This window comes from Neolamprologus multifasciatus, chromosome 7, assembly GCF_963576455.1.
Source record: "Neolamprologus multifasciatus chromosome 7, fNeoMul1.2, whole genome shotgun sequence".
Lineage (NCBI taxonomy): Eukaryota > Metazoa > Chordata > Actinopteri > Cichliformes > Cichlidae > Neolamprologus > Neolamprologus multifasciatus.
The window spans coordinates 9,879,541-9,903,073 of NC_140445.1; the positions used below are offsets into that span (position 1 = coordinate 9,879,541).

A 23,533-nucleotide genomic window follows, 5' to 3' on the forward strand; every position below is an offset into this window, starting at 1 on the left:
ACTTTCTTTCTCTTGATCGGAAGTTCTGTGTTGGTTTGTAATTGTTTGTTTTATTTTCCAGGACAGAAAGATGCTCTCTGCAGCCCAGCAGATGTTGCAGGACAGTCGTACTAAAATAGAGCTGCTGCGCATGCAGATTGTTAAAGTCAGTCAAGCCAGAGATGGAGAGGAAGATGGCAAATATGGTAAATCTTATCACTCACACAAGTACTGTTCTTGTCTGGGCAGTGTTTTCACTGCAGATATCTTATACTGACAGTTTGTCTTCAATATGTTTCAATAAACAAAATGAATGTGAAACATAATGGATCAAAAATGACTTGAAAAAATATCAAATTTATATTGAATGCAAATGAATTTGTATTCTGTTCTGTGTCTTATGGTCTTAAGTAGTTGGGAGTGTGCTTAGATGTTATGGAAATGTCTGTGAAGGTTCTTAGTCATCCAGGTCATCGTAGTCTAAGGAGCTTGGAAAGAAAAGCGTTTGGACTTCTTTAAGTTAGGTTAGGGTCCCAGACCAAGCCACACACTCAGACACAAACTGGTTCATCCCAAAGACAAAACTCCCAAACACAAAATTAACAACGTAGTGTATGCGGTCCAGTGTAGTGAGGAATGCTCAGACCTCTACATTGGAGAGACCAAACAGCCACTTCATAAACGCATCTCACAACATAGTGAGATTTCCTTCGGGATTAATAAAGTATTCTGATTCTGATTCTGAGAAGAGCCACCTCAACAGGACAAGACTCAGTTGTTCATCTGCATCTAAAGGTCAAAGGTCTTTATTTTGAGGATGCCACTGTTAAAGTTTAGGACAGAGAAGACAGATGGTTTGAGATAAGTGAAAGAAGCCATCTATGTCCACTGTGAACGGCTCTCTTTGAACAGAGGGCGGTGCTTACGACATCAGCTGTCTGCCATCTATAATCCAGTTTTGAGATCCCTTCCCAGATGCCTTAATGCCCACTCACATCCTGGGTCATTTGATCTCAATAAATCACATGATAAGGTGGGGCTACGTCTCACAATGGGTTCACCTGAAACCTTCGCTGATTGTGAACCACACCCATTTTCAGACCTTGGCTCAAGTGATTATGCAGAGGATCAATGGGGGGGTCCATGATCCTCTTGGGGACTCTCCACCAATTGCTCTTAGAACTGAAGAAGCTTCTCGGATGAGAGGTGAAACGTCCTAAAACAACTTAAAGAAGTCCAGATGCTTTTCTTTCCAAGTTCCTCAGACATGTTATGGAAATTTAAAGTTCATCAGTGATGACTGGTGAGCTGATCTCATGACAACTACACAAATTTTATCTTCTGAACAAGACCATAAGATGCAGTTGAAAAATACATTAAAAAGTAATAATGCACGCAATATGCACACAATTGTTTCTCGTGAAATGCAATAATTGATATTTTACTAATTTTAGTACAGTGGTGATTACTGGTGGTGGTGGTGACTGTTTTGTTCATCTGCACTAAGGTCACTCTATGGAGATGATCAGTCCTGTGGAGCTGCGAGTTGCTGAACTAATTCACCACATGAAGATTGAATCAGCTGTAGCAGAAGGAGCCAAAAATGTGGTGAAGCAACTGAACGGGCATAAAGTCCAGGACCGCCGAATACTTGCAGAAGTGGGTACCAGCTGGAATGTCTTCACTTTCACCAACCTAACAGCTACAACAAGAACACGATGGCTATAAATAGTTAGAATGAACATTTTTGAACTACAATTGAGTTCAAGGTGACCTTCACAATATATTCCACAATATGTAGAACTGCCCTGGGATGGCTGTGGCTCAAGTGGTAGAGCAGGTGATCTACCAATCACAGTCAATCCCTGGCTCCTAGATACTAAAGCCTGAATTGCCCCTGATGCATTCATGAATGTGTGTGAATGTTTGTTAAATGCACTTTGCTGTATGTGTGGTTTGAGTGCTCAAATTGAGTTGAGAGGTGCTATAGAAAAACCAATCCATTCACTATTTGCCTTGATTTATTTGAGCAATATCTCTAAAATTAGAAGCATCCTTTGTCAGGGTGATACTGAAGCACACATATACATGTTTTTTTTTTTTTTTTTGTCATTTAAAACACTTATGGTCAGTTTCATGTTAGATTAGATTAAACTACTTTTGTTTAGTAGTTTGTTTGAACCCAAACAATTGGGTATTACTGTTTTTTCAAATTGTGTTCACATTTACAGTCTATGTCTATGTACAGCTCTAGTTTTTATGATATTTTTGCATAGTGAGCAGATTACAATACACATTTCCAAATTTCAGTGCGTAATTATAAATCTGATTACATGCATACATGCTGATTGAGATATAATCTGAACTGAATGTTTGCAATTAATTGCAACATAATTATTACTATTGTTGCATCAGAGATTGCATTTCTGTATCCTTCAGGCCCAGGCGCGAATGCAAGAGTCATCTCAAAAGGTGGATTTGTTGCGTCTCTCGTTGGAGAGACGTTTATGTGAGCTGGCTCATGATCATCCCACACATGCTACCATTAAAGAGGCTTTAATAGTAGGCACCTCACCTTCTTACGGCACTCCAAAGAAACGCTCTCGGGCTCCAGCCTCTTCCTCATCTTCATCCTTCTTCAAACCAGCCAGTCTAACAGGTTGTTTAAGTCTGCTAGTCTCTTTTAAAAGCAAAATTTTGATAGTCATTTTATTAAGTACCCATTCATAACAACATTAAAAAAAATGTAATTTTTTTTTCACCTGAAGCAGCTTTCCATTGAATTCTCAGTAATGTTATCCCAAGTAAGAACTAATGACTGAAACGCTTTTCCTTAGGCCGTTTGGAGGTATGTTTGATGGGTTGCCAGGACCTGTTGGAGTCAGTTCCAGGCCGTAGTTGTGTGACCAGTGTCTCAACCACCTCTGGGAGCATCTCGGATATGAAGTCTCTGAAGGTACGAACCGGACGCAGTGCCAAGGCTGAAGACATTTCCTGTAAGTCAACTTTTTTTTTTTTTTTTTTTTTTTTTTAGACCTTTTATTTTTCTTTGTGTCGTAAAATGCAAATATCCAGTAATGGACACTTGAACTAACAAGTAATTGGTTTCAGAAATGGTAAAACTGACAAGACAAACATGTTTGTATTTCAATACAAACCTGAGGTTGTAGCCGAGTATTAGCTACATTTCCATTAGATTCCATTATATATTTTGTCCCAGTAACTGAAAGGTTCTTTCAGACTGTTGGTTATCTGGATCTAGATGTCTATCTCTCTGTGTTAGCCCTACGACAGGCTTGCAACCTCTCTAGGGTGTTTCCCGCCTGTCACCCCATTGTAACTGGGAGGGGCTGGATTAAGTGGAAGAGAATGAATGGATGGACTGTACACAAAACAAACTGCTCCTGTCCATTAGGTAGCTATTATGGGAATTATTGTGACACACTTACAGAACTGTACAGTTCTGTAAGTGTGTTATGCTACAGTTGGTGGTGATTTACTGCTTTTCAGAAGAAAAAAAGAGATGAACAAAAGCAGCAACGCAGATTCAAAACACTTGAAGGATACACAAAAACAATCAGAATCAGAATACTTTATTGATCCCTAGGGGAAATTATGTTGGTTACAGTGCTCCAGTACAAACAGTAACAAAAACAGACATACAAGAAGTAAGAAATTACACAAATACAGACAGGCTCAAGGTTTTTTCCACCAAAATTGCGGGACTGAAAATAAGCAAAAGTATTTTACAAGCTCTGTAGACATGGCCAAATCTTTGCACCATTTTAATTTCAGTCAGCTTCCAGCCAGTCAGAAATGTGGCAGTCTTGTGGGTATTACTGCTGCATCTTTAACTCTGCAGACCCCACCCAAGAGTTTAGGAGCATTTCCGTGGGTAACATAATTCATACTAAAAGTAGTTTTAATCCTGGTCCTCATGACTATGATCTAAATTATTTACATTTCCTAGTTCCTCGTGGAGACATTCATCTTTGAAGACTTGATAATATGAGTCTATTTCTTACTGAGGTAGATGTTTCTCCGTATACATTTTGAAAGATTTCTGAATTGCTTGTTTTCCTGTTTTTATGACATTAGGTCTAAGAAATGTAGTAAGCCCTGAATTTATGGTAACTGACAGGTTTTCGTTTTGATTAGTTTTCTGACTGCATCTGTTTTCTTTGTTTTTCAGCGGAGATAAGTGCAGTGCTGAAGGTTGACAACAGAGTAGTGGGGCGCACACAGTGGAGACAGCTGGGCAAAGAGGCCTGGGGCCAGAGCTTCAGCATTGAACTAGAACGGGTCAGTGGCTGCCATGTACTTGCTTTAAGGATCATTTCAAATCATCACTAATATATTATGACAGCGTTAAATTAGTTAGGTTTCAGACTACACGTGCATGCAAATACGTTATCCTCTGTCAAGAACAACACAGCTTTGAAGCAAGTGATTTGCAACTGCACCAAAATTCAGTTGATTGTGTTTTTGCCCATTCTCTATCGCTTCACCAATTTCAGGGGATTTGGCTTGGTAGTTTTCTTTGTTTTATGAAGAGAAAAAAAATCTTGTTCACAGACAGCATGGGATCTCAGCTTGGTGAAGGAAAGAAGAATCTTTTATCCTCAGATTCACAGCATGGGCTTGTTCTTCTCCAACTCCACAGTTCACTTCTTTTCTTCTTAGCGACTGCTGGAGTAGCCTTCCATGTGTCGCTTTTTAACATAATCGATATTTATTCTCATCAAATTTAGTTTTAGCTCCCTTTAAACCAACTTTGTTCTGATTGACAGAGACTACATTACAAACTGGAATAACATGAAAATAGTTTTTAAAAAAAAGTAGTTGTTGCCCATTCTTTCTCTATAAAGAAAGTTTGAACCTTTTGTTTCCAGTGTTTCTGTATTTATTTTATTATAAAAGGTGAGTGTATCCAGAAAAGTAGAACTGCTTATTTATTTATATAAAGCCAATTTTTGTTTAGTGAATCAAGGCATAAAATCCTGATAATTCAACTCACTGTATTTTTCTTGCAACTGTCATTCTGTAAACAAATTTGTCCTTGTGAAGAGTCCAATTTCAGACATAAAAATCATTTTAGAAGCAGAAATGTGTAAAAGTAACTTTTTGTATAATGTTTAGGACAAGAATTCACACACTGTTTTCCTTTGTGGTCAGAGATATTGTATAACCTCTTCATACTAGGTTAGCTACTAGTACACATCTGAATCTACCTAAGAAAGGTTTATCTAAAAGTCACTTTTTGAGATTGATGTAATCATACCAAACCACAGAGGGCTTTAAAGAAAGAGCGGTAGAGATCAAAATTTTTTGCAAGGGGATATCCTCTTGATTGGGTGTAACTAGTATAAAATTGTGCTCTAAAAAGTTCTTGTTCATATTTATTATCTAGTAGTCAGAAGAAACGAAAAAGATTTTCTGTTACTTGCGTAAATACTTATTCCTCCCAGAGTCGGATTGTGAGGTCTTTTTTTTTTTTTCTTTTTCTGAAGCACTGACACATATAAAAATCGGATCCCGAACTGACTCAGACCTGAAATCATGCTGATTTTGTGTCTAACAAAACACAAGATAGTCCTCTTGTAAATAATTCCCCTCTTGCCCCTGCGGGCGGTCTTCTACCAGAGGCCTGCGAGTTTGAGGGTCCCGTGGGGTATCTTTCCTGTTACTAGGACTGCGATCTTGTGGACAGAGATCTCGGATTTATGTTACTGGGATCTGCTGGAGCCACTCGCCTAGTTTGGGAGTCACCGCACCTAGTGCTCCGATTACAACTGGGACCACCTTCACCTTCCACATTTTCTCAAGCTCTTCTCTGAGCCCTTGATACTTCTCAAGCTTCTCGTGTTCCTTCTTCCTGATGTTGCTCATTACATCTGTCACTATGGCCATCTTCCTCTACCATGTCCAGTTGGGTAGCCATCACTATTTTGTCCGTCTGTATCTGGAAGTCCCACAGGATCTTAGATTGGTCATTCTCGACCGGAGCGTCTCCCATTTTGACCTCGGGACTTCCAGGCTATACTCTGCACAGATGTTTCTGTATACTCTGCCGGCTACTTGGTTATGGTGTTCCATTTGTGCTGGATTGTCTCAGGGGTAACTTTACAGAGCCTGCACCTGGGGTCTTGCCTGGTATAGACCCCAGCCTCTATGGATCTTGTACTTAGAGCTTGTTCCTGTGCTGCCATGATTAAGATAAGATAACCTTTATTAGTCCCACGTGTGGGAAATTTGTTTTGTTACAGCAGTGGACAGTGCAAAGTTACATAGAAAAATTAGAAAAAAAAATAAACACTGGAATAAGATATCAATAAGATACTGTACACAATAGAATAGAATAAAATAAAATACTATATACAATTGAATAAAATAGAATACAAATGCTATATACAATTGAGTATAATACAACGATCCCAGAAAAGAGTATTGCACTTAGTGTTGTTGCGCATGTGTGGATTTGATCAGTTGAAGTCTTTGTTGTGGAGTCTGACAGCAGTGGGGAGGAAAGACCTGTGAAATCTCTCTGTCCCACATCGTGGGAGCCGCAGCCTGCCACTGAAGGAGCTGCTCAGTGCTATCAGAGTCTCCTGCATGGGGTGGGAGATGTTGTCCAACAGGGATGACAGCTTAGCCACCTTTCTCCTGTCACTCACCACCTCCACTGGGTCCAGAGGGCATCCTAGAACAGAGCTGGCCCTCCGGATCAGCCTGTTTAGTCTCTTCCTGTCCCCAGCAGAGATTCTGCCACCCCAGCTCCTGTTAGTGCCTTTGTGCTGTCTTTCAATTCAGTGTTGTCCAGCCACTGGTAAGATTTCGGGATTTCAGCCACTTCCTGTATCTTCCGGTGGTATATACCATGCAGGGGCCTGTCCTTCCATGATGGTTCTTCCTCTTGCTCCTCTTTTTTGCATATCTGCTGCCTGAGTTAGTCAGTCGTGGCCATCTTTTTGCTGGTGAACTTGTGGATGTTCGTTGTCTCATCCTGGGCTGTGGTGCTGACACTCACCAGTCCCCGGCCTCCTTCCTTTCGATTAGCATACAGTCTCAGGGTGCTGGACTTGGGGTGAAACCCTCCATGCATGGTCAGGAGTAGGGATGGGTATCGTTTAGGTTTTATCCGATACCGGTGCCAAACCGGTACTTTTGAAATGGTGCCGGTGCTTAAACGGTGCTCAAACCGGTGCTTAAAGAATGGAGAACACAAAATTGGTCCAAAAACCTCTCATGTTCAGCTGTTTTTTTTTTTTTTTTTTTTTTTGTTTTTTTTTTTTTGTAAAAAGATAACAATGCCTTTTCTGCAGCTATAGGGCATATATGGTATCACTCTTGGCTGGAAGCAGTGCTTAAACAATGAAAAAAACACAAGCTTTATCCAAAAACCTCTCATGTTTAACTGTTTTCCACTTTTTCTTTGGTCATTTTAGCCTTTTTGGCCAGGGTGAAGGGAGTATCTGCCATCAAACAAGAAGACAGCTGCATGTAACTACGACGGTGTTTGCTAGTTCACCTTACATGCATTAATGTAATAACGTGGTTAGCCTACTCAACGTAGATTATACATGAACAACATTAAGCTACTCACGCAGAGAAGAACGGCTGCTGCTGCCATTATCATCTGTCATGATTTCTGCTACACTGGCAGGGCTAGGGGCCAGGACTTTCGGGTTTTTGGGGGATGTTGCTAACTCCGGGTCCGATAACAGGCACCACACCCGCAAGTAGATGCGCTCGGTGTGAGGTCTCCAGCAAGCTATCAAATACGGCGCATTTTTCGGCTTTTAAAAAAACGCTATGCGTCGCCAAGTGTTTCATCGCATTTGAGGTGTTACCTCCTTTGACAGTATCACAGTATCAGCTTAAAGCACTTGTTGCAGGCTGCTGAGTTTGCATATTTTGCTGTGAAGTACAGCCAGACTTTTGATCGCTTTGCCTTGGGCATTTTTAATCTGTAGCTCTGCTCTAAAAGAACGTACGTACCTGGACCCGCCTGCTATCCTCGGAAACGTAAAATGATTGGCTAGAATTCAAAGTGTATCACATCTCAGGAAAAAAAAACAGCACCGAAATAAAGCACCGAAATGTGCGCTGCTTTTCGGTCTGGTTACTACCGTTTATGTCAGAACCGGTGCCATCATGGCGGTACCCATCCCTAGTCAGGAGCTTCCTTGTCTTGATGTTAGTGCCTTCTGTCTCTTCCTTTGGGCAGCTTATTATCTCAGCAGTGTAGGTGTTGGTAGCATGGATCTTATTCTTACTGTTCACCTGACTTCTCAGCACTTGCCTGACCATCTGTGTTGTTGTTGCAGCTTTCCTAGCAGCCTCTTCATGATTCGCATTTGCTTGTAGTATTACCAGGTACTTGTAGTTGTACACAATGTTGCCTTCTGGTAATTCGATCCCCTCAGTTCTGACTACCTTCCAGTTCTTTGTTATCATCCGACTACACTTCTCCAATCTGAACGACATGTCCTTGCTGGAGATGCTGGTGTTGTGGATCAGTGAATCGATGTCTCATTCACTCTTGGCATACAGCTTGATGTCATCCATGTAGGGTAGGTGGCTGACAATTGCTCCATTCTGTAGTCAGTACCCGTAGGTAATCTTGTCAATGATCTCACTGACGGGTCCAGGCTTATGCAAAACACCACTGGGGACAGAACATCTTCTTGATAGCTCCCCACACTTGATGGCGACCTGTTTTATGGGCTTCAAGTTGGCCTCTAGTGTCATACACAACATCCCCATTGAGTTCCTGATGAAGGCTCTTGGGGTCCTGTTGATCTTGTACTGTTCAAGGCATTCCAGGTTCCAGGTGTGGGTCATGGAGTCATAGGCCTTCTTGTAATCAATCCAGGACACAGGTTGGTCATTCTAGTCTTTCAGTCTCAGGCGACTACTCTGTCTACCCTTAGCTGGTGTTTTGCCCCTCTGGTATTCTTGCCAATTACTTTCTGTGCCCCACTCATGTATTGAGCCATGTGCCTGTTCAGCTTAGCTGCTTTTATGCCTGACAGCAGCTTCCATGTGGTACTGAGGCAGGTTATTGGCTGGTATTTGGATGGGACTGGTCCCTTCTGGGGGTTCTTGGGGATCAGGACTGTCCGGCTTTCAGTAAGCCATTCTGGGTGTCTCTCATCGACTAGCAGCTGTTTCATTTGTACTGCCAGATGCTCATGCAGTGCAGTGAGCTTCTTCAGCCAGTAGGCATGAACCATGTCGGGGGCTGGTGCTGTCCAGCTCTTCATACTGGAGACCCTTTCCTCGAATTTCTGCCACTGTGGTGGTTACTGGACCATGTTCACCAGCAACCAGGTTGCTGCAGTCTGCTCTTAGATCCACTAGCCACTGAGCATTGCCTGTAGGACTTGTTTATTCTGGATTTACCTACAAAATGTTAGGCAGAAGGGTTTTGTGCTGTGGCTGACTGGTGTAGATGACTAATAGAAAAACCTCATAAATTTTTTTTTTTTTTTTTTTTTTTTTTTTAAACGTAGGTATGTATAATAAATTATCACTTGACCATAGTTGTTTGAGTGAAGTTGTTTTTTATTGTTCTGTTTTATCTTGAATTTACGAAGTTCACCCCTTTTTTTTCCTACCTGTCGGGTCCTAAAGTAAAATATCTTATTACCTTACATTTTAACTTCTTCCAAATGTTAGTTGATTACCAAATCTGTCTGTCTGTTTCTGTCAAAATTCAGGGTTTTTAAGTTTAATAAATTGTAAATGGTAAAGACTAAGAATGACAGTGAGTGAAATCTGTTTGGAGCTATTTTGAAAACAGAACATCCCTCAAATGTAATAATTCAGAAACAAAAATCAAAGCAAATTAAACATGAAATGATGAAAATATCTGAATTGTAATCCATGTGTGTGCACATACGTGTGCATGTTTCTGTGTGTTGGTCTAGTCCAGGGAGCTGGAAATTGCTGTGTACTGGAGAGACTGGCGAGCATTAAGTGGAGTGAAGTTCTTGCGGCTGGAAGACTTCCTTGATAACCAGCGACATGGCATGTGCCTCCAGCTGGAGCCGCAGGGCGTTCTCTTTATTGAGGTTCTGCTGTTCATATCTAGTCTTCAAACTGTTTATTTACCTCTGTGGCATGCATAGACTGTACATAAAAGATGGACATAGCCACAAGCTTAGGTTATGTCATTTCAGAGGGGTATCCCATGGTTAAACATATGTATAGTATAGATTCTGTAACTGTATCCTGATCGCTTTCTCTGTTCATTTCCAGGTGACATTTATAAATCCTGTCATTGAGCGTCCCTTCAAGCTCCAGAGGCAGAAGCGAATTTTCCCTAAAGAAAAAGGTGGCACAAATTATTAATATTTTTTCTTTTCTTTTTTTTTTCTAAGATTTGTTGATAAATGTTGATTTATCCTTGACTATTTCAGTTGTTATCAGGCAGTTCTTGAATGGAAAATCTGATCATTTTCTGTTGCATTTGATGCTAAACCTTTACCTCACCCTTTTCATACTGATAGTAATTACATACATAATGCAAAATGAAACTTCATTTTGTCCACAGCAAGGATACTTATTTTGTGACTGCTCGTTTGTCTCAGCACTGTTTTAAATCTAGAACCTCAGAAACAATTCTTGGGTGCTTTCACAATCTTTCTTACTTAGAATTGCTATAGTCGACTTCATCTCCTCTTCAGCTTTGACAGATGGACATAAAATGTTGTTCCTGGTGTGTCTGTGCAAAATGTCACTACGATAAGAGCAGCTGGCAGATGTCCAATGATGGACAGGTTAAGTGGCTTTTTATAGCATGCCCTACTGGGTATGGATATACAATGATATATCAGCTGTGCATTATGTGTGCTTTGATATCAGCTGATCTGTAGGTTTTGTAGCCAAGCTGTTTTATGTGCACACAACAAACCAGAAACCCTCTGGTACCAAAAATTTTCTAAATATTACTAGGCAAATGTTTACAGAATATTTACACGTACGGTATTTCAAGAAAAAAAGACTGTTTAAGAATGAACAATTTATTTATTTTTAATCAGAGTATTGCATCAACTCAGATAAACTTCTGGCATTTTGATCTGGTCAGTTAAATAGCAGCGGTGGATGTTAATCACTTTCATCTAGTTTGGCGGTAATGAAATTAATAACAGGTTCACTAGAGGGGCAACAGAAGACAACCCCAAAATCAGGAATGGCTTTACAGATGGAGACCCTCGGACATTTTTCCCTCTTCATTTTTTCTGCAGATTTTTTTCAGTAATTTTGCTTTTGGCTAGGCTCAGTGTCACTACTGGTGTCATGAGGTGATACCTGGACCCCTGCATGGGTTGCACACGTGATCCAACTCCTTCAGTATGGCACATCCTGTAACATTGGTCAACATGACTGGTTTAATGATAGGTCAGTAATGGTCTGTAGAAGCATATCCATGGAGGGATGCATAGAACTCTACAGGCTAGGCAAGGACACCCTGATTACCTTTAGGTATCAGGTTGAAACTCTTGGACCCATTGTCATTGTCACTGGTATAGTGGGTCCTGGGTTCCTCCTGGTTCATGACAATGCCCAGCCTCATGTGGGGAGAATATGCTGGAAGGTTTTTGGAAAATTAAGGAATTTATTCCTTTGACTGGCCCCACACTTGCATGACTTAAATCAAACAGAATACCTCTGAGCATGTGGAGGCTATACAAACTGCTCAGTGCCATTCTGAGTTACTGCAATAAATTTTCAGCCTGCGGCATCGTTGTTTTTTTTGTTTTTTTTCACTTCAATTTTTGAGGTGTTTTTAAATTCAGCCCTCTGTGCTTTCATTACCATCAAACAATGTGGTAACCTTTAATTCCTACTACATTATTTATTCCACATCAGTGGAGATATCCACATAGCCTCTTTTCCCATTGAGATCTGAGGTGTTTTCAAAGTTTTTTGAGCACTTCATTTTCTCTTTACATAGTATTTGCTGCATGTAAAACTTTTTCAGTCATGTAGCTCAGATTTAATTTTCTCCCATCATTCCTGCTCACAGGGAAGGACTTCCTGCGTGCCGCCCAAATGAACATGAACTTTGCTGCTTGGGGCCGTTTGATGATGAGCATCCTGCCTCCTTGCAACTCACTGGAGCCCATGAGCCCTCCATTAGCAGCCCCCAGTACTACATCAACTCTTTCACCAGCTCAGTAAGACTCTGTGTTGTGACCCAGAAATATCTCTTTGTGACATCTATGAAAGAGTGAAATAATAAGTTGTTTGCCTTAGGCTGTTTTTCTGCTCTATTATCAGACTGGACAGATTAACTTGACTGGAAGGCTGAATCTAATGTTATCACTGGACTGTATTTGGAGTGATTGTATAATGTTATTGAAGGTTATAAAAATGTGTGATTCTATATTTTTCTTGCTCTCCCAAAAAAAACCCTTTGCAGATATACAAGAAATATTAGTGGGGAAAAAAATACACAGGAACAAAAACTTACACTACAGAAAGAATACATACCTGATTGTTGGTAGTTTGTTTTTGCAAGGGTCATTTGACCAATTGAATGAGAAAATGCTCATAGATGTTATAAAGAGAATTTAATTAAGATTTCATTAAAAACAAATTTAATATAGTGCAAGCATTTGGTGACAGTGGGAAGAAAAAACTCCATTTAACACGAAGAAACCTCCAGTAGAACCTGGTTCAGGGAGGGGTGGCTATCTGCTGCGACTGGTTAGGGTGAAATTACAGAACACCTGTTTGGTTTTGAAATTCGGTCCATGGTAAAAAAAAAAAAAAAAAAAGTGATTACGTTTATAGTTCAGTAACTGACTTGATTTAATGAAGAAAAGGAAACAAACATAACCATATTTAAATTTAAAATTGCATGCCCCCTTCTAGCCCGCTAATGTGTTTCTCTCTCTTCGTTGTTGAAAAAATGTAAAATTAAGTCTCCATCTCCTAATAAATAAGTGTTTCTGAAGCTTTAGGTAGTATGAGATTTGCTCCATTAGTCAGATTTCCCAAAGTCTATCCAACCACATGTGATAAGTTGGAGTGTCGGGCTTCAGCCGTCTAATTGTAATGCATGTAATTGCTGCCACCAATAATATTCTTTAGCCAAATTTTGGTAAGAAATCTTCTGAAGCGCACAGAAAACGTTCTTCCAATATCTATCTAACTCTGCACATGGCCAGAATATATGTATGCAAGTCCCAGTATGTGTACCACATTTTCTCCAGCATGTATTAGTGCCGTGGGCCGTTCCATTTGAATTCTCTCCAAGAGTTTGAGCTTGTTACCCTGTGTGTTCTGTTGCAGATTTCCTTTTTACTTGTAATGTAGTATTTGCAGTTATAAATTTCTCGCCCCATTTCCTCTGTAACTTTTTCCCACTCCTCGTGTCATATTAAGACATTTCTTAATTTTAAATAGCAGCAGAAGTCTGTATTGCTGATGTTAAGCTCATCTGTTTAAAAGATTTGATGCTATCCTTATGAGGTTGGTATACCTTAATCAGGATTTATTCAGCTCATGAATGGAATTGTTTTGGGCAATCCAAAAGAATCATGTCGCATTTTAATCTTACATTTAGATATAATTCAAATATCTTTAATATATATTATATATTTATATACTTAAAGCACTCTGCCTCACATCATGTATGCCTTTGACTGTGGGAGGAAGACCTCACAGACACATGGGGAGCATGCAGGCTCCACACAGACGGAGATGAGTCTACTTTAGATTAAGTACTGCTTGTAATATAGACCTGTTTTCAGGTTTGATCTGATTTCTGTTGTATTAATATATGAGACAAATTTAATATTTTTTTTCATATTTAATATTTTTCTTTTTTCTAATGGCTCGCCCTTTTTATTTTGTATTAAGTTTGTGTCATTTTTAATTACTTATTTGTCAGTTTCTTAATTCAAGACAATAACTGCAGAATGGTACAGTGTAGTAAACTATATTTTGTTTTGGTTTATTTAAGAGAACCTGAAGTAATGAGTCTGAATTTTGCTGAAGAACCACCAGGCAGATCTCCACATTCCATAAGAAAGAACAGTAAAAACTCCCCACTGGTAAGCTTCCCGTCTGCGTGACAAATGAATACAAACACTAGATGCATTTGTAACGTGTATAACAAAATAACTAAACTAATCATCTATGGTCCAAGGAGACAAGTGATTAGTCTAGTTTGTTTCAGTTTGTTACCAGAATTATTCAAAAAGTTATGGATGATTTGAATGAAAATGGTTACAGTACTGGTGCATGGTTCAATTTAGATGTGACAACCTTTTGGAGTTCATCCAGTTCTGGATCCAGGAATTTATGGAAAAAATATTTAGTATTGTGAGAGAGGACAAAATCTGACCTTTGGCGTCATATCTTTACAAATGGATATCAAATTAAAGTAATAAAAACTGAAACGCATTATCATAATGTTTTCTAGAAAGTATCCTAAAGTAATCTGGGTTGGGATCAGTCCTCTCTTTTGAATTCATGGATGGTGTGGAGGGAATTTACAGCTTTGGCTCGCATACTGCTCTTGTTTTTCTGTGCGGATTCACTTTCTGTCAGTTCATCTATTTTCTGTTTTGCTAAAAAAACAGTCTTCCAATGAGAACAAGAGCCCAAAGCCAAAGAGACAACCGTCTGTTCTTCCACCTACACTGTAAGTCAAATTGATTTTTTTTTTTAAATGTTTGTGAATTTGTTAGGTTTGATTAGACAGTTTTTGGGTACTCCAGATCACCAACCCAAGATTTTATTTCCTTCTGTGAAATAGGATAAGTAAAAATAAACCACACTTCCTGTGGTTCCAGTTCTAAAGTAATATACATCTAAAGGTTCTGTGTCGATATGTGTAGATGAAATATTTGAAGATGTTCATTTGGGATCCAAAATGAAGGTTCACTTCTCAGTAACATAAATGTTTGAAGTTTGCTTCTCTAGTTTCTGGTAACAAAGACACTGATTTTTATTTTTTCTCTGAAATCAATGAAGGAATCTTTCAGGACATAAACATGTGCACTTTTGTATCCTCATGCAGGAAGGATAAAGGGCTTCAAATAGAAGACTTCAAGTGTATTTCAGTCCTAGGGAGAGGTCACTTTGGAAAGGTATACATTAAACTTTCTTTCCTATATTTGTAATGCAACAGTGGGACTGCAACATTTCATTAAACATGGAATACAATTTATATGCAACTATTGCAATGTAGTGATTGCAAATCTGATTTCAAATCTCAGTGACCTTGACCTCAAAGCTAAGGTCAGAGATCACGTTTTTCTGAAAATCCTGTAACTCCGATAACTCAAGAAGAAAGACACCTAGGATTTTCTAATTTATACCATGTGTGCATCTACTAAGCCACCAGTATTTTTTAACTTTGCAGTACATAACCTCTCTCTCTTAAACATTACTTCTGTTTCTTGTATTTGATGCAAGGTGCTGCTAGCAGAGTATAAGAGGTCAGGTAAACTGTATGCCATCAAAGCCCTGAAGAAAGGTGATATTGTGACACGTGATGAAGTTGACAGGTATGTAATCTCATCTCGTCTTCACCAAAATGCTTTGACTCTAGTGGATGGTGTCTTGGAACATGTTACCAGTGCTTGATGAAATTAAACCTTTTCTTTTCCACACCTAGTCTCCCTATATGCATGTCGACTTTCTTTATGTCCTTAGCTATTCCACTTTTTCTTTGCTAACCTTGTCTTTTGAAAATTGGTTGGGGGTGAAGGAAGGGAGACGGGAGAAAAGACATGCTGTGTAAAAGAGCCAGAGATAATAATAATTACTAATGATTAAATGCAGAGAGGTGTATAAACACATAGTGAGTGAAGAGGAAATGCTCAGTGCATCATGGGAATCCCCCAGCAGCCTACGCCTATTACAGCATAGCTAAGTGAGGATTGAGGGTCACCTGATCCAGCCCTAACTATATGCTTTATCAAAAAGGAAAGTCAGAAGCGTGATCTTAAAAGTAGAGATGCTGTCTGTCTCCTGAATCTAAACTGGGAGCTGGTTTCATAGAAGAGGGGCCTGAAAGCTGAAGGCTCTGCCTCCTGTTCTACTTTTAAATATATTAGGAGGATTTAACAGGGAGCCAGTATGGATGAAATACGCTCTCTTTCCAGTCCGTGTCAGTACTCTTGCTGCAGCATTTTGGATCAACTGAAGTCTCCCATCTCTTTCAGATTGTATCTTCTTTAGAAGATTTTAATCGACCTGTATGCATCTTCCTCCACTCTACATTATCCTCTGTTCCTCCCTCTTTAAAAGTAAAAAAAAAAAATCAGTTAACTGCTGTTCATGAATAAAACTAGTGCCTGTGTAACCCAGGTTATATTTTGTAGTTACAGTGTGCAGATGCCTTCACAAGACATTCAAAGTTATTGTTTTGAAAAGAAGCCAGCTAAAGGCTGATTCAGTGGGATTGTGCCCATTACAAACTTGGCTGGGCAGAATATAGGGTCTAGCTTTCTCATCTGAATTACACGAGTGAGTGAGTGATGGATGCCAGTTGTGGCAGGGAATGAAAGAGAAAATAATAAAGTGAATTTTAGACTATTGGTGCAGTGAAATTCTGTTAAAAGTTATCCTTCAGAGCGCAGTTTCAGGGTTTAAAGTTACTTTACTTTAGAGTTTGAGTGAATCTCTACAATGGTTAAATACAGGTGCAGGAATCTTGGGAATGCATTAATGTAAATGAATGCACACACAAAGAGAGCCAAACAAACATGCTTATGTATGTGTGTCCCTCCTCCTGCACAGAATGGAACAGTCTCTCTAGAGAACAACTTTTAGGTAAAAGGCAAAATGTGAGAACTGCTCAACCACATAACATCAGACTTTGCATGCACCCGCCATTTGCAGATTAGGTGAACAGCTGTTGAGCTAGATGAAGAACAGACAAAAAGATTTATCAAATAGAATACAAATTATAATTTTAATGAGTGTTCCTGCATGCTGGAACGTCATCCCTTTCTCCCAGTTAGTTTTTTTCAGTGTCTCTTTGCTCTCCTCTCTTACCCTCACCCCCAGTGAGTCACAGCTGACCCTGGTTCTGCCTGTTTACCTTCTGTTAAAAGGGTTTTTTTCCTTCCTTCTCCTTTCCCTCCTTATCTGAGACTAAATCTGAGGAGGAGATGTAAAAGTAATTAATGCTTTACAGAATGGAAAAGCTCCTTGACTGAATGGATAAGGACCTGAATTTTATAAGATAATTTAGGACTGACTAAAAGTCCCTCTCTCAAATATGTATCTCCACTCAGCAATGACAGGCTCCCTCCCAAGGTCATTGTATACAGCAAATATGTCATTGATCCTTAAAAAGGATAAAACCCCCTGACAAGTGTGGCTCTTATCGCACAATTAGCTTAATCAAGGTTGACAGCAAAATCTTCATCAAAATCCTGGTAAAAAGGCCTTTGTAGTTGGTGAGGGCTTGGAGGTCTCCACACCTGGCGGGTTATCAGTGAGGAAGCCATCTGTCCTCCTCCTGTAGGCCTCCTTGGCCTGTTTGATACCTTCCTCAGGTTGGCTGTGGGAGCGCTGTACATGGAACTGTCCCTCAGCCTGAAGGCTGAGTTACGAGTTCTGATCCATGCCTGTACTTTACCCATCATCCAAGGTTTTCGGTTATGAAAAACGATGGTTTTAGTCATTATCACATTCTCCACACAACACTTAATACAGAAAAGGACAGAGTGAGTGCAGGTTTCCAGGTCCCGCTGCTCGAAGATGGACCAGGCTGTCAGATCAAAACAGTCCTGTAGCTGGAGGCGAGTGTCATTTGGCCATGTTTTAATGACCCAGGTACTTGGAGGACTGAGGCGGGTGTAGGTAGGGATAAGGAGCAGAGAGATCAGGTCAGATTGTACTAGGTGGGGGAGGGGTGTTGCTCTGTAGGCCTGTTTGATGTTACTGTACACATGGTCTAGTGTCCCGTCCCGGCAATCTCTGATTGCAGCTCCTCCCATCTTGTTTATGAGGAATCTCACGTTTGGTGAGGAAGATGGATGGAGGTGGGGGTTGTGTTGTTGTTTTTGCAGCTCAATAGCCAGCCAACACAAAAAGGTGCACAGTATTTGGGAGCGCTTCACATCTGCATATTTCTGTCCCCATCTTTAATTAACATATATCAGTATGACGATGATTACTCTGACCTGTGACATCTAAAGATTGAACTGCAAGGGTCTGAATAGAGTTAAGACTGTTGGAAGGAGATGATGGGTATTAATATGTCACTTCTACCACTGTATCTGTGTGGTCATGTTCAGCCTCATGTGTGAAAAGAGGATCTTTGAAGTGATCAACTCCTCTCGTCATCCATTCTTGGTGAACCTGTACGGCTGTTTCCAGACTGCAGACCACGTGTGCTTTGTGATGGCCTACTCGCCCGGAGGAGACCTCATGACGCACATTCACAACAGCCTCTTCAATGAGAGTCAGGCTCGGTGAGCTCATGCTTTTTCTGTAAAACCTGCCGTTACAATCCAGGATAGTGCTGTTATTTCTACCACTTCTCTGATTTTTAGGTTTTTCTCCTCGTGTGTGCTTCTGGGTCTAGAGTTTCTCCACAAAAACAAAATAGTTTACAGGTGAGTCCTTTCAAGGCAATTTATTACTATATCCTCGTAACTACGAGCTGCATGTCAGGAGCATGAGGCATCATTTTTTTCTGTTTGCATGTTTGTGTCATTCAGAGACCTGAAGCTGGACAATCTGTTGATGGACGCAGATGGCTTTGTAAGGATAGCAGATTTTGGCTTGTGCAAAGAAGGTAAATCGATTTTTTTGTTGAAAAATCAAACTGTGTGGTCTCTGTATCTTCACTGCAGAAAGTCAAAGCTTTAGATTTTGTGTTTCGCCAGATTTCAGAACTGTATAGTGTTTGTGTCAAAGGCTATGAATGTACATGGATAGTTTGTACTTAATCACTCACACTTATATGCATGAACAGTACCAACTAAGCAAGTATGTAATCAATCCCTGTCGTCACTCTGTGACACTTTACTGTGCATAGAAATGGGCCACGGGGATCGCACATCAACCTTTTGTGGCACACCAGAGTTCCTGGCTCCAGAGGTGCTGACAGACAGCAATTACACCCGCAGTGTGGACTGGTGGGGGCTGGGGGTCCTCGTCTATGAGATGCTGGTGGGGGAGGTCAGTGTAAACCATAGACTGTATATAAAGATGCACAGTGTCATAAAGTTGGAGGAAGAAAAAGGTTTGGATTTATTGGGGCAATGTCCACCTTCACCTTCAGTGTCTGGTGTAGATCTTCCTACACATTTCCATTCATTCTTGATCACTGCATTACTTTAAAGTAATCTTTACCCATTCTTCCATACAGAAGAGCTTAAACACTGATGTTACCTCACATTTCCTCACATGAAATGCTTGGTTAGTTCAATTAGCTTTTCCTGTTAGACTTTGCTGCCAAAATGCTAAATTCAATGCTCTATTAATGTTGAAAAGTCATCCCAGCTCAGACAAACCAAAATTCCTATATTAAAACCATGTTTCAGGCCCCTCTTCTGTGGAACCAGCTTCCAGTTTGGATTCGGGAGACAGACACTATCTCTACTTTTAAGATTAGGCTTAAAACTTTCCTTTTTGCTAAAGCATATAGTTAGGGCTGGACCAGGTGACCCTGAATCCTCCCTTAGTTATGCTGCAATAGATATAGGCTGCCGGGGGATTCCCATGATGCATTGAGTTTTTCCTTTCCAGTCACCTTTCTCGCTCACTATGTATTAACAGACCTCTCTGTATTGAATCATATCTGTTATTAATCTCTGTCTCTCTTCCACAGCATGTCTTTTATCCTGTCTTCCTTCTCTCACCCCAACCGGTCGCAGCAGATGGCCGCCCCTCCCTGAGCCTGGTTCTGCCGGAGGTTTCTTCCTGTTAAAAGGGAGTTTTTCCTTCCTACTGTCGCCAAAGTGCTGCTCATAGGGGGTCATATGATTGTTGGGCTTTTCTCTGTATCTATGAAGCGCCTTGAGGCGACTTTTGTTGTGATTTGGCGCTATATAAATAAAATTGAATTGAATTGAATTGAATTGTTTCAGAGATGGCATAAAGTCATGTTTAGACATGGGGTGTCTAAATATGACTTTGGCTTTAGGTCAGGAGGTAAACCAGGTCATCTACTAATTGGAAGGTTGGTGGGATGATCCCGACTGGGAACATGAGTGTGTGTGAATGTTGGATAGAAAGCATTTAGGCGAAGAGAAAGTTCTTATATAAATGGATGAATGAGGACATTAAAGTAGGGAAGAAAGTGCTATATAAGAACCAGTCTATTTAGACCAAACATGAATTATTATTGTAGGGTCTTGACCTTACAATATAAAGCGCCTTGAGGCAACTCTTGTGATTTGGTGCTAAGTAAAAGAAAAACAAAATCTGAAAAGAAGTGAACGCTGGACTTTTTATGGACAACTAACAACCATTTGTGTATACAAATGTTTATATAATTACAGCTAGGTCTGTACTTTGTTGGACAAGGGTACTATTGATAGTTTTGCCTCTCTACACCACCATATTGGATATTCGAATTTAAAAAAAAAAAAAAAAATCAACTTGAATTCAAAGTGTTACAAAGGCTTAACCAAATCCCAACAATCAGGTGTCCCCCAATGAGCAGCCACTTTGGTGACAGTGGGAAGGAAAAAGTCCCTTTGACATGAAGAAACCCTCTGCAGAACCAGGCTTAGGGAGGGCCAGCAATGTGCTGCAACTGGTTGGGTTAAGGGGAGGAAGACGGGACAAAAGACATGCCATGGAGAAGAGTCAGAGATAAATAATACCCAACTATTAGATGCAGTGTGGTGTATAAATGCATGGTAAGTGAAAAGGGGTGAAAAAGGAACATTACTAAGGGTGGATTCAGGGTCACCTGATCCAGCCCTAACTGTAACTTTTGTCAAAAAGGAAAGTTTTAAGCCTAATCTTAAAAGTAGAGAGGTTGTCTGTCACCCGGGGCCTGAAAGCTGAAGGCTCTACCTCCCATACTACTTTTAAATATCCTAGGAACCACAAGTAAGCCAGCAGTGTGAGGTCAAAGTGCCCTGTTGGGGTCATTAAGATAAGATGGGGCCTGATTATACAAGACCTTGTATGCGAGGAGCAAGATTTTGAATTCAATTCTGGATTTAACAGGAAGCCAACGAAGAGAAGCCAATGTAGCAGAAATATGCTCTCTTTCTAGTCCCTGTCAGTACTCTTGCTGCAGCATTTTGGATTAACTGAAGGACCTCCTGATGATAATGAATTACAGTAGTCCAGCCTACAATTAATAAATGCATGAACTGGTTTTTCAGTGTCAGTCTGAGACAGGATATTTCTAATTTTAGAGATTTTGCGCAAATGGAATAAAGCAGTCCTACATATTTGTTTAATATGTGCATTGAAGGACATATCCTGGTCAAAAAACGACTCCAAGATTTCTCACAGTGTTACTATCAAAGAACCCCATGGAACTCCATAAATAACCTCAGTGTGGAAAGAGGACTCTCCATTTACATGAACAAACTGGAGTCTATTAGATAGATATGATGCAAACCACTGCAGCGCAGTACCTGTAATACAGCATGCTGTAATCACTCTAATAGGATATTATGGTCAACAGTATCGAACGCTGCACTGAGGTATAGCAGGACAAGCAAAGAGATGAGTCCAATGTCAGAGGCCATAAGAAGATCATTTGTTCTTTACTGTGCTAAAGCTGTTTCTGTGCTGTGAGGAGCTCTGAAACTCTTCAAATAAACCTTTCCTTTGCAGATGATAAGTTAGCTGTTTTACCACTACTCCTTCAGGAATTTTTGAGATAAAAGGAAAGACAGCCAGGTCAAGTAATGGCTCTTTAAGTAATGGTTTTACTACTGCCAGTCCGAATGCCTAATCAGCATTCACACTAATTAATAGTTAAGGTTAAAGGAATGCTTGGCTCAGAGGAGTCAAGAGGCGTACCCAGTGAAGATGTAAAAACACCTCTGTGCGAGTAGAGTTCAGGTAGCTGTTTGGCACAAGGCATTGGAGCATATGCCTGAATTATATCCTTAAATAATGTAAAGAACAATATGAAGTTACTACAGCTCTGTTCTTTCTTTCAGTCTCCTTTCCCCGGCGACGATGAGGAAGAAGTGTTTGATAGCATTGTCAATGATGATGTGCGCTACCCCCGCCTCCTTTCTCCTAACTCTGCATCCCTCATTCAGAAGGTTGGCTCCCAGACTAAGGAAACTGAATTCTCCTGATGAGGAACATTTTATGACCTCTTCAGTTTTATTCACACCTTTAATAATGGAGTAGTGCTCATAATCTAAACTGTCTGTTGAGCTTATCAGCACATTTGAATTATATTTATATGATCTGAATATTCTAAATGCTGTTGACCTAGGCTACTACATCACCTTCTTTCTCCCGCCTGTGTTTCAGCTGCTGCAGAAAAATCCTGAGTTGAGACTGGGAGCAGGAGAAGAGGATGCCTTGGAGATCAAAAGGCACAAATTTTATGAGGTCAGTGTCCAGTTATTGTAGCTGCTTCAGCTGAAGTCACTGAAGTACCCAGTACGAGTATGAGATGAAATAGTGGAAGGACAGGTGCTGAGTAAAAGCATCTGAAAAGTAAGGAATCACAAAGAGCTGCACAAGTAAACAGAATAAAAAATATGAGAAAATTAAATACCGCAGTTCCAATACAAAATTAGGTTAAGATGGTAGTCTCAACAAAGACTTGTCAGGTTAAAGTAAAAGGTTTTAACTGCTTTTTAAGCAGAAGTCCAGAGTCAGCTAACCACATCAGTGGAAAATTATTTCAAAGTCTCTGTGTCCCCCAGTCTTTACACTTCTATAAGGAACATCTAACAGATTCTGAGTCTGTGGCTGAAGACTGTGAGCAGCAGTGTGTTTAAGCAGCTGGGATAAATAGCCTACGGCCTGGCTGTTTACTGTTCTGTCGTTTAAGAAACTGAAAATTAATCCTAGGATCTAGTCAGAGTCTGTATAAAGAATATAAAAGAGGAGAAATGTGAGTTTGTTTGGAGTCATGGAAGAGATTATCTAGGCATTTTAGTAATCATGCAATCGCACAAATGAATGATTTTGTCGAGTTCAGCCAAGGTGACCGTATGTCAATTTAGAAATGCTTCTTAAATGAAAGAAACAGAAATGTAAAATAGATTTTACATGTTCTCCAGAAATCACAATTCTGGAATTTGCATTTGAAGAAGCAAAAGCCTGACTGATTTTAGGACATAATTCAGGAGGAGCTATAACCACAGTGTCAGTCTTGTTGCCGTTTAGAACAAGGTAACAGATAATCTGGATTAAACAGTGGACTAGGGAGGACCACCTATCCAGCTTCGAGCCTTGAAAGGCATATATAGCTGAATGCCATCGTCAAAGACATGAACAAAATGTCGAGTAAAAGACGACTCATTGTGGAACCCCACAATGTTATGTTCAAGGATAACTTCTTCATCCTAACAGAGAAAGTCCTTGTAGATAAGTAGAAGGGAAACCAATCGAATGTAGAGCTAGAGAT

At 40.1% G+C, this 23,533-nt stretch overlaps 1 protein-coding gene across 1 annotated transcript in view; it reads left to right on the top strand.

The window, feature by feature from the left end:
• The window catches only part of pkn3 (protein kinase N3), a 31,887-nt gene that overhangs the window by 5,735 nt on the left and 2,619 nt on the right, over positions 1-23,533 (top strand). Inside the window, exons 4-21 of the mRNA XM_085166493.1 lie at positions 62-185; positions 1,487-1,638; positions 2,419-2,638; positions 2,817-2,975; positions 4,172-4,281; positions 9,912-10,055; positions 10,243-10,318; positions 12,014-12,164; positions 13,958-14,048; positions 14,580-14,641; positions 15,020-15,089; positions 15,418-15,509; positions 18,255-18,431; positions 18,513-18,575; positions 18,681-18,757; positions 19,001-19,143; positions 22,101-22,208; positions 22,426-22,506. Of these exons, the coding sequence (XP_085022619.1) occupies positions 62-185; positions 1,487-1,638; positions 2,419-2,638; positions 2,817-2,975; positions 4,172-4,281; positions 9,912-10,055; positions 10,243-10,318; positions 12,014-12,164; positions 13,958-14,048; positions 14,580-14,641; positions 15,020-15,089; positions 15,418-15,509; positions 18,255-18,431; positions 18,513-18,575; positions 18,681-18,757; positions 19,001-19,143; positions 22,101-22,208; positions 22,426-22,506 (2,100 nt within the window). The remainder of the gene's footprint in view (positions 1-61; positions 186-1,486; positions 1,639-2,418; positions 2,639-2,816; positions 2,976-4,171; positions 4,282-9,911; positions 10,056-10,242; positions 10,319-12,013; positions 12,165-13,957; positions 14,049-14,579; positions 14,642-15,019; positions 15,090-15,417; positions 15,510-18,254; positions 18,432-18,512; positions 18,576-18,680; positions 18,758-19,000; positions 19,144-22,100; positions 22,209-22,425; positions 22,507-23,533) is intronic.